Raw genomic sequence first — 14,874 nt, 5'->3', positions numbered from 1 at the left:
ATTTGGCTCTTTTTTGGTGCAATTTAGACCACATACCCTTTTTATGAAGTTATGCCCCTTTTTCCGATGAGTCGGAAAAAAGTGTCTGAAACTGTCTAAAAACACAGAAAATGTGACCTAAAGCACTTAAGACAGTCTGCACAAGAAAACTGTTGTATTTTGCATAGCAAATCTGCCCCACTGATCAAGTACTAAAGTGCAGATGAGGCCTTATTCTGGACCTTGTAAGAGGGACCTCAAACAGGCCTGTGCAGCATTCCATTACATATCATACCAGCACAACACCACGGCATGAGGTTACACATACTGAAATGCTGGTTGCTCAAAAAGGAAGTTAAATGGTTGCTAGGAAACCTAAATTAACGCAACAAATGGACACATTATTGAAAACATCAAGATTGAAAAGTGAAATGATGTATAATATACGGCAGCAGAGTTATGCTTTTAGGGCAGCAGGCCAAGTCTTTTGGCATTTCTTGATCTAGATGAGTTACAGGAAGGCAGACATGCACTAAACACAGGCACATTCTGTCACCTTATTTTCAATTGCTTTTTAAAGGTGACAATAAAAAATGTGTGCACAGACAATAAAACCAAAATCATAAAAGAAAGTCAGGGCCTGGCGTATACTAAGCAAAACAATCTCCTGACTTAACAGCTTGCGGGCCCCGTGCCCAGCCCGCACGACACAGCTGAATGCAGAACTTCTCTTCGGAAATTTTCTGACAAGTTTCTCTCTGAGCTCAGTTTTGCCTCCTTTCTCTAAATGACAATTAATATATTGTAATTAATAAATTTCATTAATAAATAGTAAATTTTTTGCAAGTCTATCTACCTCACTATTTATACCGCCAGTAAAGAGAACCGCTGTCCTAGCTAAAGCGGTAAGGCTGGGTTCACACCTGCGTTAGGGTCAGTTCAGGGTTTCCGTCTTTCTGCTCCCGAAATAAAATGGGGGGGAAAAATCTTTTTTTCTTCACCTTTGTGTTTCAAAAAAATGAAAAGCAAATGGAAAGGCTACCGTGTGCGCACCAAATGCCCTGTAGAAGTTGATGGGAGGTGCGCAAATGCACGTACAAAATGCAAAAACATGCGAAAAAGAGAACACAGCTGGACCTCAATAGGCCTTTAAACCAGGGTGGGGGCAGTGTCGCACGCGTCTGAACAGGCCCTACGTGCACAAGACGTAGTTGTATGTGCCCATATGTGTGCACATCAAGCTTGCTCACTACACAAATGCATTGCGCTGAGTAGAGTGTATTTGCATATATGTTCGCCTGAAGCCGCCCTTAGACAAGTGTGGGAGCCGCCTTACATACACATACATTACATGCACATACATTACACACATGTTCAGTAGAGTCAAATGTGCTTGTTAGGGCTCCTTCACATGAGCGTAAGCGTTTTTGCGCACACCACAGAACAACGCACTTGCACCTTGAATGAGGTGATTTTGCGTGCATGTTATTGCATTTTACTGTCCTAATGAGGTCCAGATGTGTTCTTTTCCCCCGCGGTTTTGCACTGTATTTCATACATCCTATCGTGTGTTGCGTGCACATTTGCTCACCTTATAGACGTCTATAGAGCCCTTTCATTCACAAATACGCACAAAATAGAGCAGGTTCTGTTTTATTGTGCATATCTATGGGTTCTATTCTCTGCGTATTGCACGCAGAATTACACATGCAAACACGTCCGTGTGAAGGAGCCCTTACTGGGTATATTGAGGTTGATAGCTGACGAGTGAATGATTGTCCATGCAACGGCTACAGTATCATGCAGAACTTTGGGGAAAGGGGGTGACACATTGCCTTCCAGAAATCACGCTGTTCTGCTACATTTGGAAACAATGTTGTTACTCGGCTCCTGGCCACCACTGTGAAGGTAGCCATTGCAGAATGGGAGATAAATGACTTTTGGATAAGAAATAATAAGAGTTAATATTAAGGGGGTTGTCCAAGTTGTTATTTAGTGATAAAACCCCATTTTTCATGCAGTAACATAACAAATAGTCATATACTCACCGCTCCCCACTGTCCCGTGTCTCTGCTGCTCAGTCCTCCGCTCCTGTTTGTTTACGAACCGCAGTTCCACCTGTTTACAGGCTGCTGCAGCCAGTAATTGATCATTGAGCTCTGTCATTGGCTGCTGCAGCCTGTAAAGATGACATCAGAAGGGAGCCCTGGAGCCGCGGGGAGAGGGGAGAATATGCCAATTAGTTACATTATTGCACAGGGAAAGGGGTTTTAACATTAAAAAAATCAACTCTGACAATCTCATCTATTTACATAGGTGTTTAACAACACGTATTTTCACACAGCATGCACATGTTTCATGCGTTTTACGGATGCAGTACGCCCACTGAAGTCTACAGAGAGTCATTAAAATATGAAAGCCTGCGCATTCCATCCATATTTGCATTTGTTTTTGCATTCATTGGTATTATTTAATATTGTGCAAAAAAATTGATGTTTTTACTGTCTAGCAAATAATAATACCAATGAATTCAAATCAGACGCAAAACATGGAATACTGATGGACCTTGCTTCATTATTTGTCCATATTATAGATCCCTATTAATGACTTTTACAAATATGTTTGTGCAAAACAGGTGCAACACGTATTCCACTAGTTTTCCTCTTTCCGTCAGCCCCATAGATACTGATTGGAGTGGTACAGAGCATATTTGACCATTCAAACTCCGCCGCACCAGTGGGAGGAATGGAGGACTTGGGACACTCGCTCTAATAATGTCCACTTGGAATGGAAAATTTGGGACATCCCTTCTATTTGTGCACATAAAATTTGCGAACGTAATATATAGAGAATAAAGTCCATTGATTTTAATGGGATCATTCACATTTCCATATATTCTGCACACATTTCAGTCATGGCAAAAAAGAATGCGGGAGGGGTTAAATCCCTCCTTAAGAAGAGCACCTAGAAGGTGAATGAGGAGACTTATAAGGCCATGCAAGCTTCTCTGGGAAATATATGCAAATAAGGAAGATAGAAAAATACCTCTGCAGCGCCACCTATTGGATTGCAGCATTCCTGCAAATCAATGTCCGACCTGTTATACAGGTCTTAAATTCCAATCTTTGTTAAGACTTGTATAACAGGTCAGACATTGATTTTCAGGAATGCTGCCATACAATACGTGGCACTGCAGAGGTATGGCTCCATCTTCCTTATTTAAAAAAAACGCAGCATGCTCTAGTTTTCTGCACATTTGGCACCAAAAGTTCCCCATAGAAGTCAATCAGGGGGAGCAAATCTGCATGCAATACACAAGCAGATGTGTAATATGCTGCTTAAAAAAACCACATCTGGAACTCATTAGACAGATTCGCCATTTCAATTGATGCATCTTTGTTTGCTGCATGCAGATAAACGTGCCCTGCGGATAGAAAAAGTACAGTAAAATATGTCGATACGTACTCAAAAAAAGCCTTGCTCGGGGCATAAAAAAGCCTTAAGAACATACGCTCATGTAAAGGGGCCTGAAGCGTTCTCTTCCATGACAGAAGAGGTCTTGTTCCTCCTCCTTCAACAAGCCCCAGTATTGAGGAAACAATCCCTAGATGACATGGCATGCTATCTGCCAATGACAGGCTCCTGTAATGATGCCAGTCTTTTGCTTCACAACACCTGTCGCTTGTCTTCAAGAAGCTGTGATTGGTTTCTGCACCCGCACTCAGTGCAAAAAAAGTTTACTGTTTGCATTTACTGTTTAATCAGAAATAGCAGAAACTTTCATTAAACATGCGGAGCTGGATTTAGGTACGCAGGACTCATCTTGCAAATAACATCTGCCACACAGCCAAAGAAAAATAGCACCAGAAGACGTGGTATCCGTGCCAGCTCTGTGTATCACTAGTTTCCCTTACGAGAAAATACTTCTTTAAAGGCAGAATAATTGTTTAGGTGCTGAGTGGTGCACAATTACTATGCCACTTACAACTTCTCAGTGAGTTAACCAAGTAAGAAAGTGCTGTGCGTTGAGAAATGGGCATTCTGCCTTGTTTTCAGATCGCATGAGTTATGAAAACCCAATGGGAATGTAACCGTTCACTTGTGAACAATTTTCCAGTACAAGCCTAACTTACCACGCTCTAGAATGTACTGAACAATGGATTTCTACAGCAACATTATCAGGGGTATTGCAACATGGATAATTGTTTGAATTAAAAATAAAACATTAAATAGCGCTGAGTAAAATGCGTGTTTGCAGCCTGATAGATCAATAATTGCCACAGCTTTATTCATATTCTGATAAGTGCAGCAGGAGAAATTCAGTGTGATGTGACTGCCACCCTGTGGACAAATGACACACTGCAGTTTACAAATAGACAAACAATGTTTTGTATAGTGTTGGCTGTAGTTGAATAAAGAAAATCCATTTTTAAGATGGGCAATGGAGTAAATATATATATTTATACGGTACATTTTTCCCCCATTTTACTTAAGATATGTTGAATTACTCATGCCAATGATTCAATACTGTACTAGACATATGAAATATTCCTTAGGTATTCTGGTCCATGCTGACATGATAACATCACACAATTGCTGCAGGGTTGTCAGCTGCAGACTCATTTTTTAGATCATCTATTCCATCACATCCCAGATATGTTGTATTGGATCAGTATTTGATGACAAGACTATCAGACTTCACTGAACTCATTGTCAGATCCATCATCATGTGTTTTTTTCCATACTATTCTATGCTACTTCGAAGATTGGCACCCTGTAGCTTTAAAAAGTTGTACATGGTAAGCAACAAGGATCTGGCATTAGACGCTTATCTCGAAGCTCCCAGGTTGCAGTGAAAATTCTGTAGCAGGTCTCCTTACTAGCAAGCGCATTGGGCCCCTCCAGTTACCTGGGTACAGGTGTAACTGCTACCACTGCATCTACATAGCTATACCCATATGGCATTTTTACACTGATCAATTGATTTACTATCTAAATATAACATAAACCATTTATTTTAACAAAAATGGTGGTTTTATCAAGCATTAAAGGTGTTATCCAGTTGTAAACTATTTAATGTTTGTCATTCGGAAAGCCTATGCTATCAGTATTAGACCAGCAAGGGCGCATCAGGCTGATGAGCTCAGGCACTGAACTAATTTCTGCAGGAAGCACACAGTTTCTTTCCCGCTGCAGTGGCCAGGTGTGGTATTGCAGGCTGTGCTGCCATTCACTTTAATGCTAACTTTGCCTGCAATACTAAGCCTGGTCACTGCAGTTAGAACAGAGCAGTCTGCTTCCTTCAGAAATCAGTTCAGTGCACAAGAGCGCTGGCCTAGCAAAAAGGATGATCCGTGAAGGTCCCGGGCAGTAGACCCCCCACTGATCTACTATTGATGGCCTATCCTGTGAATACGCCATCAATAGTTTACAAGTGGACAGCCCCTTTAACTGCCCAGTTGCAAAGAGCCTGTGGCCACTGCTGATTCTTGTGCTAAGCTGCTACATTTACAGCACTTGTTGAAGAAGGATATGGCATTAATTGTATATTTTTTGTTGAGTAGGATGAAGACTTCTTTTTCATTGTTTTTACAATGTGGATGTTTTAAAGGGTTGTTCCCCTCTTATTGAGCCTTGTGTGGTGCAGAGTGTTAGGGCAGCAGAAATGCAGTCCTAAGCCCTCACTCACAACCTGACGATTGCAGGTTCAATCCCTGGTTAGCACTTAAAGGAGTATACCGGAACCTATACAACCCATTGTCATAAATGCTTGCTGGAATAGTGGAACATCTTCTCAATACCAATACCCTGTGTGCCGAATGCATGAAATTTTAGTCCAGTCTCATAGTTTTCTCCAGTCTCTTAGTTTTCAAAATGTTGCCAGTGTCATGTTTATTGCTCTCCAAAGCCCTCTTACAATGCTGTCTGTGTTGTGGTTATGTTAGCTCTAATTTGCACAGGCTGTGAGATGTGTTCAGTTTGCACTGACAGAGAAGCCAAATGAAGGTATCAGTAAATTCAGGGAGAATGGCCAAAGGACTCTATAGGTATGTAAAGGGGAGGCGCTGCACTGCATCCCCCTTTACACTAGCAGTGCAGCCACTGTGATGAGTGGCTGATGAGCGGCTGATCTGAGACTTGGCCAGGAGGTTTGGAGATTTGAAGACAAGTGCCAAGAGGAGAAGTCCATATACCCCTGACTGAGAACAACAGCAGGGAGTGGGGGGATAAGAGGTCTGTAAAGTGCTAGTGAGTGAAGGGGGAGTCTCAGCTCCTACCGTGATAAAGAGCTGCTGTGACTGGCTTATCAGTGCTGTCAGAAACCAGATCCAGTAGGGAAAATGAATAGATCTAGCCCCTGCCCACCTCTCCAAAGACAGGCAAAAATATTCTAGGCACCCTGCAGGCACCTTAATGAAAGGATTAAGCACTGCATCACAAGGGAGGTGACACAGCTTCAGAGCAGGAGTATCTGTGTGCAGGGGGCTGAACACATTCAATGGGAGAAGCAGTAGCAGCACTAGTGAACAGTGACTGATGATGTAGTAGTGGCTACTGTTTAAGGTTTGGCGAGAGCAGCGCTGTCCCCATGCTGGGTAGCAGTGCAGTAGATCATGAAAAGGCCCTGATGATCATTGGCTAAGTTAAGGACCTGAAGGTCCTGCTGACCATGGGCAAAGTAGAGAACTGAAAGGCTGAAGCTGAAAGGTCCAGGGGAAAGCAGCAGAGTTGTGGCCACAACCTGGATGGACAGATGGACTGGGACTGCGACATGGATCAACAGTTAAGGTTGTACCTCCTGCCATTGTGTTGTAAGTGAGGTTATCCTCTTTAAAAAAAATGGTCTGCAAAGCCGGTAAAGAGACTAAATGCTTAGTCATCAGGCCTGCTGTGAAGGGTTGGACAGTAGTGAGTAACTAATAATTGAACAGTTATTACCCAAATAAGAGTTGAGCTGGGGGTCAAGTGTTCTTTTCAGGTACAGTTTAACCCTTTATAGCCATTAATACAATGTCATTGTTGAGTAATGATGTATGTCTAATGTAATGTTGCTGCAAGACTACCAGATGTAGAAAAAGAGAAAGTCATATCCCTTCTAACGACCTGGAGAATAGTGAGATTTACGACATTGTGCATGCTGGTGTAAGGACGCCGCCTCTAAGGTGCGAAGGATGTCGAGTTACTGGAAGCAGATGTCAGACATGTGTTCGGGAGGCCCGTATTTCTATGATTGTCTTGCTGTTGCTAGACAAGAAGGGAATATAAATGCAATGTACCAAATGTTAATCATGATATGATGTTTGTGAAGGATGTGAAGGCGCAACAAGCATCTGATGTGATAATGTAGAAGGGTGTGTGATGCTTTAAGCAATGTTCAAGTATAAGTGTCCTCCTATGTGGCAGAATAATGTAATTCACAGTTTGCTCAGTAAAATTTTTAGTTTGTTTTTAAACAAAACGTGTGCTATGTCCGCCTCCGTCTATCACCACCGTGCCATCATATACCACCCACCTGCATCAGGTATCTGTTGGGGTTTGTGGATAGGAAAGGAAGTGTGGGGACTCACTTTTTGAAAAATAATTTTGGAGTCAGAAAACCACTCTAATACAACAAAGTATGTAGTAGAACATATAAAGCTCTCCAAAAGTCCATCACCTTGAGAAAACCACCGTCTTATCCAAACCAGATTTCCTCCCACAGATTTTCCATCCCATCTTCTTTGAGAAGTCAATCCACAGGTTGACTACAGTTCAGGTGGTCATCTCAGAGGCTTCCCTGTGCTTACTGTGAAGCTGAATGTACATTAATTTCCAGTTTTTAACATTATTTCACTTTTAGATCCAGACCTCCATTTTGCTGATATACCTGAAAATCCTTTGCTTCCCTTTACAAACAGCCATAGAATTAAAACAAATCTGAGTCTCCCCTTTCCTAAGGCTCATTTACCTCAGTATTGTGCGGCAATTACCTGAGAATCATCTTTTTCTAACTGGTGATTTAATAATCTATATTTCCTCATCATTCTGCCCTTTACTGTACTGGAAATTATCTCTCCATGCACCGACTCCCTGGGGAGACTGTAATAGACTTGCATTTTACACAGTAGATAATTAATCAGAGGATTCAGAGCTGTAGGGGGAGAGCAGCAGCCTGAACCAATGATGAGACTGGGGAGGGGTGGGGTTTCTCCCTGAACCAATGATTAGACAGAAGGTGTGTCTCAGACTACTATCTCAGACTCCCTATAGACACTGTAATTGCAGTTTTGGGGTACTCATTATCATTCAACGAATTGTACAAACAAGCGAATGGAAGCGATAATCATTCGGTCTAAACATGAACTAACTATTAAATGACAAACAATAATTGTTTGCTTGTCTTGCATTGTTCATTTTTTGCAGGCATAAAAATCATTGATGGCTCGTTCGCTTTTCATTCGGTTTAAACAGCGCTCATTCAGTCCTTTACATTCACTTAGGGCTGATCTACACAGGGTGAGCTGTCGGGCAAATGGTGCCAGTCATGCTCCTCCCTGTGCTGTTACACAGGAGTGAGGGTCAGTGGCATCCCTCAAAGCACTGCCGGCATGGAGGCGGAGTGGGCGAGGTAGGGCCTCCCCCTCCCCTTCCTGCCCACCTCCATTCACTTTAAGCAGCAGATGTTCAAAAGTGAACAGTGCATTGTTCAGTTTTCTGCATGCAGAAGCTGATTGACTTAAAAACTCTTGTTCAGTTTCTGCATGCATTTCCCACAGGAGCTCCAATTCCCATGGGAATTTGAACAATTCTGACGATAATTGCCCTATGTAAATAGGCCATGAGTCCTCTTTCACACGGGTGTCATTTTGACGCTGAGTAGGTGCGTTAAAAAATGATTTCCTTTGGGTTCTTTCAGATGAATTTTTTTTGACGCAATGAAATAGGTGTGTTTTTTTTTACGCTGAGATTTCTGTCTGTCAATAGAAAGGAAATGCCCTATCTTTTTACGGCATGGCGCCAGCAACTCCCATAGACTCCTATGGGAGCCAGCCAGCAAAGGAAGGGGGGAGCAGCAAACTCACTAATAGCAGCGAGCAACTGGCTTGCGGATGCTATTCATTCACCTGATTTAACGCTTAGATAGCTGTGCTGTTTTAGCATGGCCATAGTGCAGCTATATGAGTGTTAAAACGATGCTCGTCAGCGAATGTGAAAGACTGAACAATTGTGAACCATTTCTCATTTGAATGAGCCAACAATGTATCTGCCTGTATAAAGAGAGTGCATGAGCGAATGAGCTGACTTCATTTGTGCATTCAAGCGATAAATTGGCTCATTTAAAAGGGCCTTAGTCACAGATCAGCTCAGGGCTTAGCTAGATGAGATACAGGGGTTGCAGTCACACCCATGTCCCAAAAACTGAGCAAGGCCAACTGTCCCTCCACGGCAGCAGTGGATGCCAAAACTAAAAGTAGCATATGATGTTTGGAGGGTCCTGGTATAGATTTTTTTTAAAGTAGCCACAACTTAAAGTTAAAATTGAGCCTCTATTTAACTCCACAAAGTAGTCCAGAGGTAGCAGTCTCACCCAAGCCTTGGTCTCTACTATTTATGCTGTCCGAGAAGACCCTAGTATTATAAATGGCAGATAGTAGGTGAGGGGGTACTGTTCCAAATGTAGCCTCCAGGCCAAAAAGATTCATGTTGCCTCTGATACTGACTTATATAGAATTTTTGAGCTCCTCACTGGACATCCAATTGAATTTTAAAAAATTCCGGCTGTAAAATGGATATAACATTGTAATGTATTGTCACTGTATTGTATAATTTGCTTATTTGTCTCTGGTAGGATACTGGAACTCCAGCAGAGTGGGGACATGGACATACTAAAACATAAGTGGTGGCCACGTAATGGACATTGTGACCTATACTCATCAGTGGAACCTAAACAGAAAGGCAGCGCCCTGGACATTAAAAGTTTTGCAGGAGTATTCTGCATCTTAGCAGCCGGTGTTGTTTTGTCGTGTGTCATAGCAATGGTGGAGACATGGTGGAATAAGAGGAAAGGCTCCCGAGTACCTTCTAAAGAGGTAACTATTCTAGACTTTGAAGTAATGCCAACAATAATGTTTCTCCGACTCTTCTGTTTGTTTTCTTCCTAATTTCATCCAAGTTTTTCAAGCACAACTAAGTAGGTTGCACACTTTAGTGACTTTTGACATAGCCTGAATCCTAGGTTTCTTCTATTTTTTATGCAACAGCTTGAGTCACAGCATAAACGAGCATCAAACTGCAAAGTAGGTCAGATGAATCAAATATTTAAAAATGTGATGAATTACCCAGACCTCATTCTACATGCAGCCAGGAAAAGCGAGTACATTTGGTTTGTACAATAATCCACTGTATCTGTTAGCAATGCTGCCAAATTTTAATCTGAAGCCAAAAGGAAGAAGTAAACAGATGCTTGAAATTATGAAGGCCATAGAGAAACAGTCTAATCTCACTGTGTTTGAATGTGCTCCATTTCCTCTCTTCTTATATAAAAGGGGGAATAAATACTAATGAGAACAACTACTAGCGCATATTTTGCAATAGAATGAAAATAAGTAATCCATAACAAAAGGCTGGAAATACCATGGAACAAAATATGTATACAGAAACATTTTTAAACATCCTGCCATAGTAAAAGATAATGCATTCAAATGTGCAGCCAGATTAAAAGTTTTGAGGGGTTTATTAGGAATAATATATTTTTATCAACTTTAAGGGGACTTTTCAAGTTATTAAAAAATTGGGAAGAGGGCCGGAAATGGTTAAAAATAAAAAACTAGGTTGCATTCACTGTTCCAATATCATGCTGGTCCAGCGCTTCTGCTCCTGTCCTTACTGCTGCCCTGATTTGAAAGGCTATTTAAGTCCAGGTATGTTCTGTTTTTCACAGAATTGCGCAATGTTTTACACTTGGTCTGGCATTTTGCACCCCCCCCCCCCCCCCCCCCGTAGACTTCTATGGAGGCCGTTGCTGAGCAATACGCAGAATGATAGAGCAGGACCTAGTTTTTTATGCGCGCACAAAAAACGTATATGAGAACAAACGCATTGACATCAATGGGTTCTATTCTCTGCACATTGCACGCGCACAAAAAACATTCATGAGAATGAACCAGTTGTATTATAACCAATATTCTACGCATACACAAATGTGCGCAAATGCAGTCATCGGATGAAGCCCTAATGCAGACGTATTACAGATGATAATATTACTTATTTTATCACTATTTCATTTGTATTTGCCTCTTTATTTACTATCATTGGTTCTATTTTCTATTAGGCAAATAGTGATCCATGTGTGTCCAACAGATGAGAATATCTACATAGAGACAAAAAAACGGATGAAAATAGGTCATTCTGTGTTTTTTTTGAATGGCCATGAAAAAAATATGGCCATGTAAATAGATAATTAGATTTACATTAGGGCGGACTCACATGGACATATTTGCGCACGCAATACGCAGAGAATAGAACCAATTCGTTGTAATGGGTTGATTCTCATCTACCGTTTTTACACACATATTCCCTATGTGCGGAACCCCCCCCCCCCCCCCCCCCGCAGAATACTCTCTTTTTGTTCGCATTTACGCACCAAAGGCCCCATAGGAGTTTATGAGGGCGGCACAAATATGCACCCCATACCCGCATAATTGCACATTACACTATGCAAGTTCAAGGGAAAAGTAGCACATCTGGAACTAATTAGGCTGCACAGCCTTTTAAATCACATGTGCGTATTTTGCACGCACACTTTCGGGCACGCAAATAAAGATAGAACATGCTGTATCTTTTTGTGCATTTGCACAACAAAGAACCCCATAGAAGTCAATAGGGGGTGCGCAAATGCACGTGAAATGAGTGCCATGAGTGCACAGATGCGCAACACATCTGGAACTCATTAGGCTAAATAGCCATTTAATTTGGGGCATGTTTATCTGCTGCAATGGAGTGTATTTGCGCAAGAACCAGAGAAAAGTTATTTTTTGTTTTACCATTTAAATATCACGCTATATCGGGAAAGGTTCGGCTGCCGGCGAGGGAGAGCGGGGAGGAACGGAGGGGAGATCTCTCTCTCCGCCCCCCCCCCCCCGCTCCCCCTGCTCACTGCTACAACTCACCTGTCACACGCGTCGGCAGCTGAACCTTTTCTCTCAAGCGTGCAGTTACTCGCTAAGGGCAATGCTCGCTCAAACAATTGCCCTTAGTTAGTATGCTCGCTCATCACTAACCATCAGCGATCCCAAGAACAGCGGTTACATTTTCCCCTCCTCCTCACTGCGGGAATGCTGAACCTTCCTCAATGAGGAGGAGTTTGATTGGAGTCATGACCGCACATGTGCGACATTTTCACTGGGACTGCAAGAGATAGCACTTAGTTATTTCCGTCAGCCCAGTTAAAAAAAAATGGAGTGGCCACCGCTTGTGCGCAGCCATTGCTCTACTCAATCTGATGTCATGGCAAGAAGCAACCTACCAGTAATGAGAAGAGGGTAGGCCCCCAGATTTTGGATTGGGGGCGTCTTAGACCCCATCAATCGGACTTCTCCCACTTATCTTATGCATAGGGGATAAAAGCTAATTTGGTAAACCCCTTTAATGAAGTAATGCAGTCTTTCTGTTTGCTTAGGCAGTAAATGTTATCCTTTTAGCAATACTGTCATCTATGCATGAAATGCCAGAAATAGCTGCAAACATAGAAGTAATTGTTAACACAGTTAAATAATTTGTATATCATATTGCTTGGGTAGCACCGAATTGCAAAGCTTTGTGGAAGTCTTTTACAAACAAATAATTCAGCCCATTGGAGCATAAAACTGGTTATTTCCACTGTTGTTGAGCACAGAGCTGCAAGCAACAAAGATTATATTCTACATACAAGATCATTTAAATAAGATGCCAGTAAACCTACCTAGGCAAGCAGCATATGGCCACACTGCAGTCTGTATCCACTCGATGATAATCCATACCCACAATCCAATATGAGCCAAAATGTGTCCCTGGTCCTAATACCACACTAAATGCATGCAGAATGGCTTACCATCACTGCAGGGTGGAACAATTGTAAAGGCATTCAGGATCTGTCTTATGTGTGTGTATGTATATATATACTCTTTGTAAAAAAAAAATCAAAATCACAGAAAACGAAAATATAAACATACAAAAAAAAAATCACTTACTGATACACTGATACAAGAGGGCAGGTAATAACCCCACATCCCTCAACATACAGACAGCCAGACTGCCAAATGTAGGAGCAATCAGACAGGTGCAAGATACCAGTGCGCTTCACCTATGAGGTGAGGGGTAACCTGCTGGATTGAAATATGGCGCAATTAATAGGTTGTATGCCTGCATGGTGCACTACACATATCATGTGACCTAACAAACTTTATATGTCTTTTTTGTGCAAGAATAGCACTAAACAGCCACCCTCCTCAATATAAGGAAGGTGTGTGATTGGTTGTTCATCAGTATCTTGCACCTGTGCGATTGCTCATCCATTTGGCAGTCCAACTATCTGCATGTTGAGGGATGTGGTGTTATTACCTGCCCTCATGTATCAGTATAGCAAGAGGGATATAGTCACTCTCTCGGATTTCCTTGTCAAAAAAAATCAAGGCCCTAGAAGAGGTTGTTGTTTTGGGACAAAGCTCAACATGCAGTTACATCTCAGGCAGATATGAAAAGGATTAGAGTTGTGGCATGATTAGATGAATGATCTTTCCACCTGAGACCCTAAAAGTGGTTTCATCCTTGGCTTATAAAAAGGCTCTCAGAGACTTCTTATATGTAGTGGCCTCTTCTTCCTCTTATGTAAAGCTTCTTGACCACTAGACGCCTTTACGGCGCAAAGAAGAGATTTCATGCAGTGAACATAGTCTGAGGGGGGGTACTTTATTGGAATGCAAGAAGCTGGGTGGTCATATTGAATTTCCTGCCACTTGGGCCATTTTGACCAAAGTGTTAAAAAGTAATGGGACCAGTAGATGTGTTAGGACACACAAGGTGGCCAGGCTTAAGATGCTCAAAACAGACCACCAGTAGAGAGGATTATCTGATCATCCGACAAGCATGAGCAGCTTCAACTGTTTCCTTGTTCATTTAGAGACAGGTGGCACCATCATTGCAAGTCCCTATGTCTGTCGAAACTATTTCCAGGTATTTGGCTGAAGGACATTTGATCTCACGACACCCATTATGTGTACAGCCTTTGGCACCCACCGTATCCTTCATTTACCGTTGTGTCATGAACAACAAAACTGGTCTGCCATGGAGTGGAACCAGGTTGTCTTCAGTGACGAATGCAGGTTTAGTTTGGGCTCTGACGATGGCTGTGTTCATGTCCGGAGACATAGTGGTGAGCGCCCTAATCCTGCCTTTGATGTGAAGTAGCACACTGCCCCATCTGTTGGTGTGATGGTTTTGGGGGGCCATCGTATATGACAGTTGGCCACCCCTAGTAGTGGTATGAGGGACGATCACAGATCAGTGATATGTTCAGGACATCTTACAACCATATGTGTTGTCTCTCATATCAGGGCTTCCAGGAGGCATTTTCTAGCAACATAATGTTTGGCTGCACACACAAGGGTATCACAGGAATGTCTCCACAACATTGCCACACTTCTGTGGCTGCCAGGTCACCAGATTTATTACTAATAGAACATCTGTGGGACCATCTGGGATGTCAATTTTGACAATCTTTGAGTTTGCACGATCTAAAGACTCAGTTAGAGCAAATGTGGACTGCTTTGCCGCATAATACCATATGGAACTTGTATGTTTCCATGCTTGTCTGTTTCACATCTTGTATCCAAGCCAGAGGCGGCCCAACAAGGTATTAGAGCCTCCATGCCGGCCCGT

The 14,874-nt window shown here is 42.2% G+C and overlaps 1 protein-coding gene across 1 annotated transcript in view; it reads left to right on the top strand.

The window, feature by feature from the left end:
- The window catches only part of GRID2 (glutamate ionotropic receptor delta type subunit 2), a 1,221,843-nt gene that overhangs the window by 1,166,183 nt on the left and 40,786 nt on the right, over window positions 1-14,874 (top strand). Inside the window, exon 15 of the mRNA XM_066574896.1 lies at window positions 9,809-10,049. Within this exon, the coding sequence (XP_066430993.1) occupies window positions 9,809-10,049 (241 nt within the window). The remainder of the gene's footprint in view (window positions 1-9,808; window positions 10,050-14,874) is intronic.

Source organism: Eleutherodactylus coqui, chromosome 7, assembly GCF_035609145.1.
Source record: "Eleutherodactylus coqui strain aEleCoq1 chromosome 7, aEleCoq1.hap1, whole genome shotgun sequence".
Taxonomy (NCBI): Eukaryota; Metazoa; Chordata; class Amphibia; order Anura; family Eleutherodactylidae; genus Eleutherodactylus; species Eleutherodactylus coqui.
The sequence above is the reverse complement of the archived record's forward strand: the minus strand, read 5'-3'. Positions and strand labels throughout refer to the sequence as shown.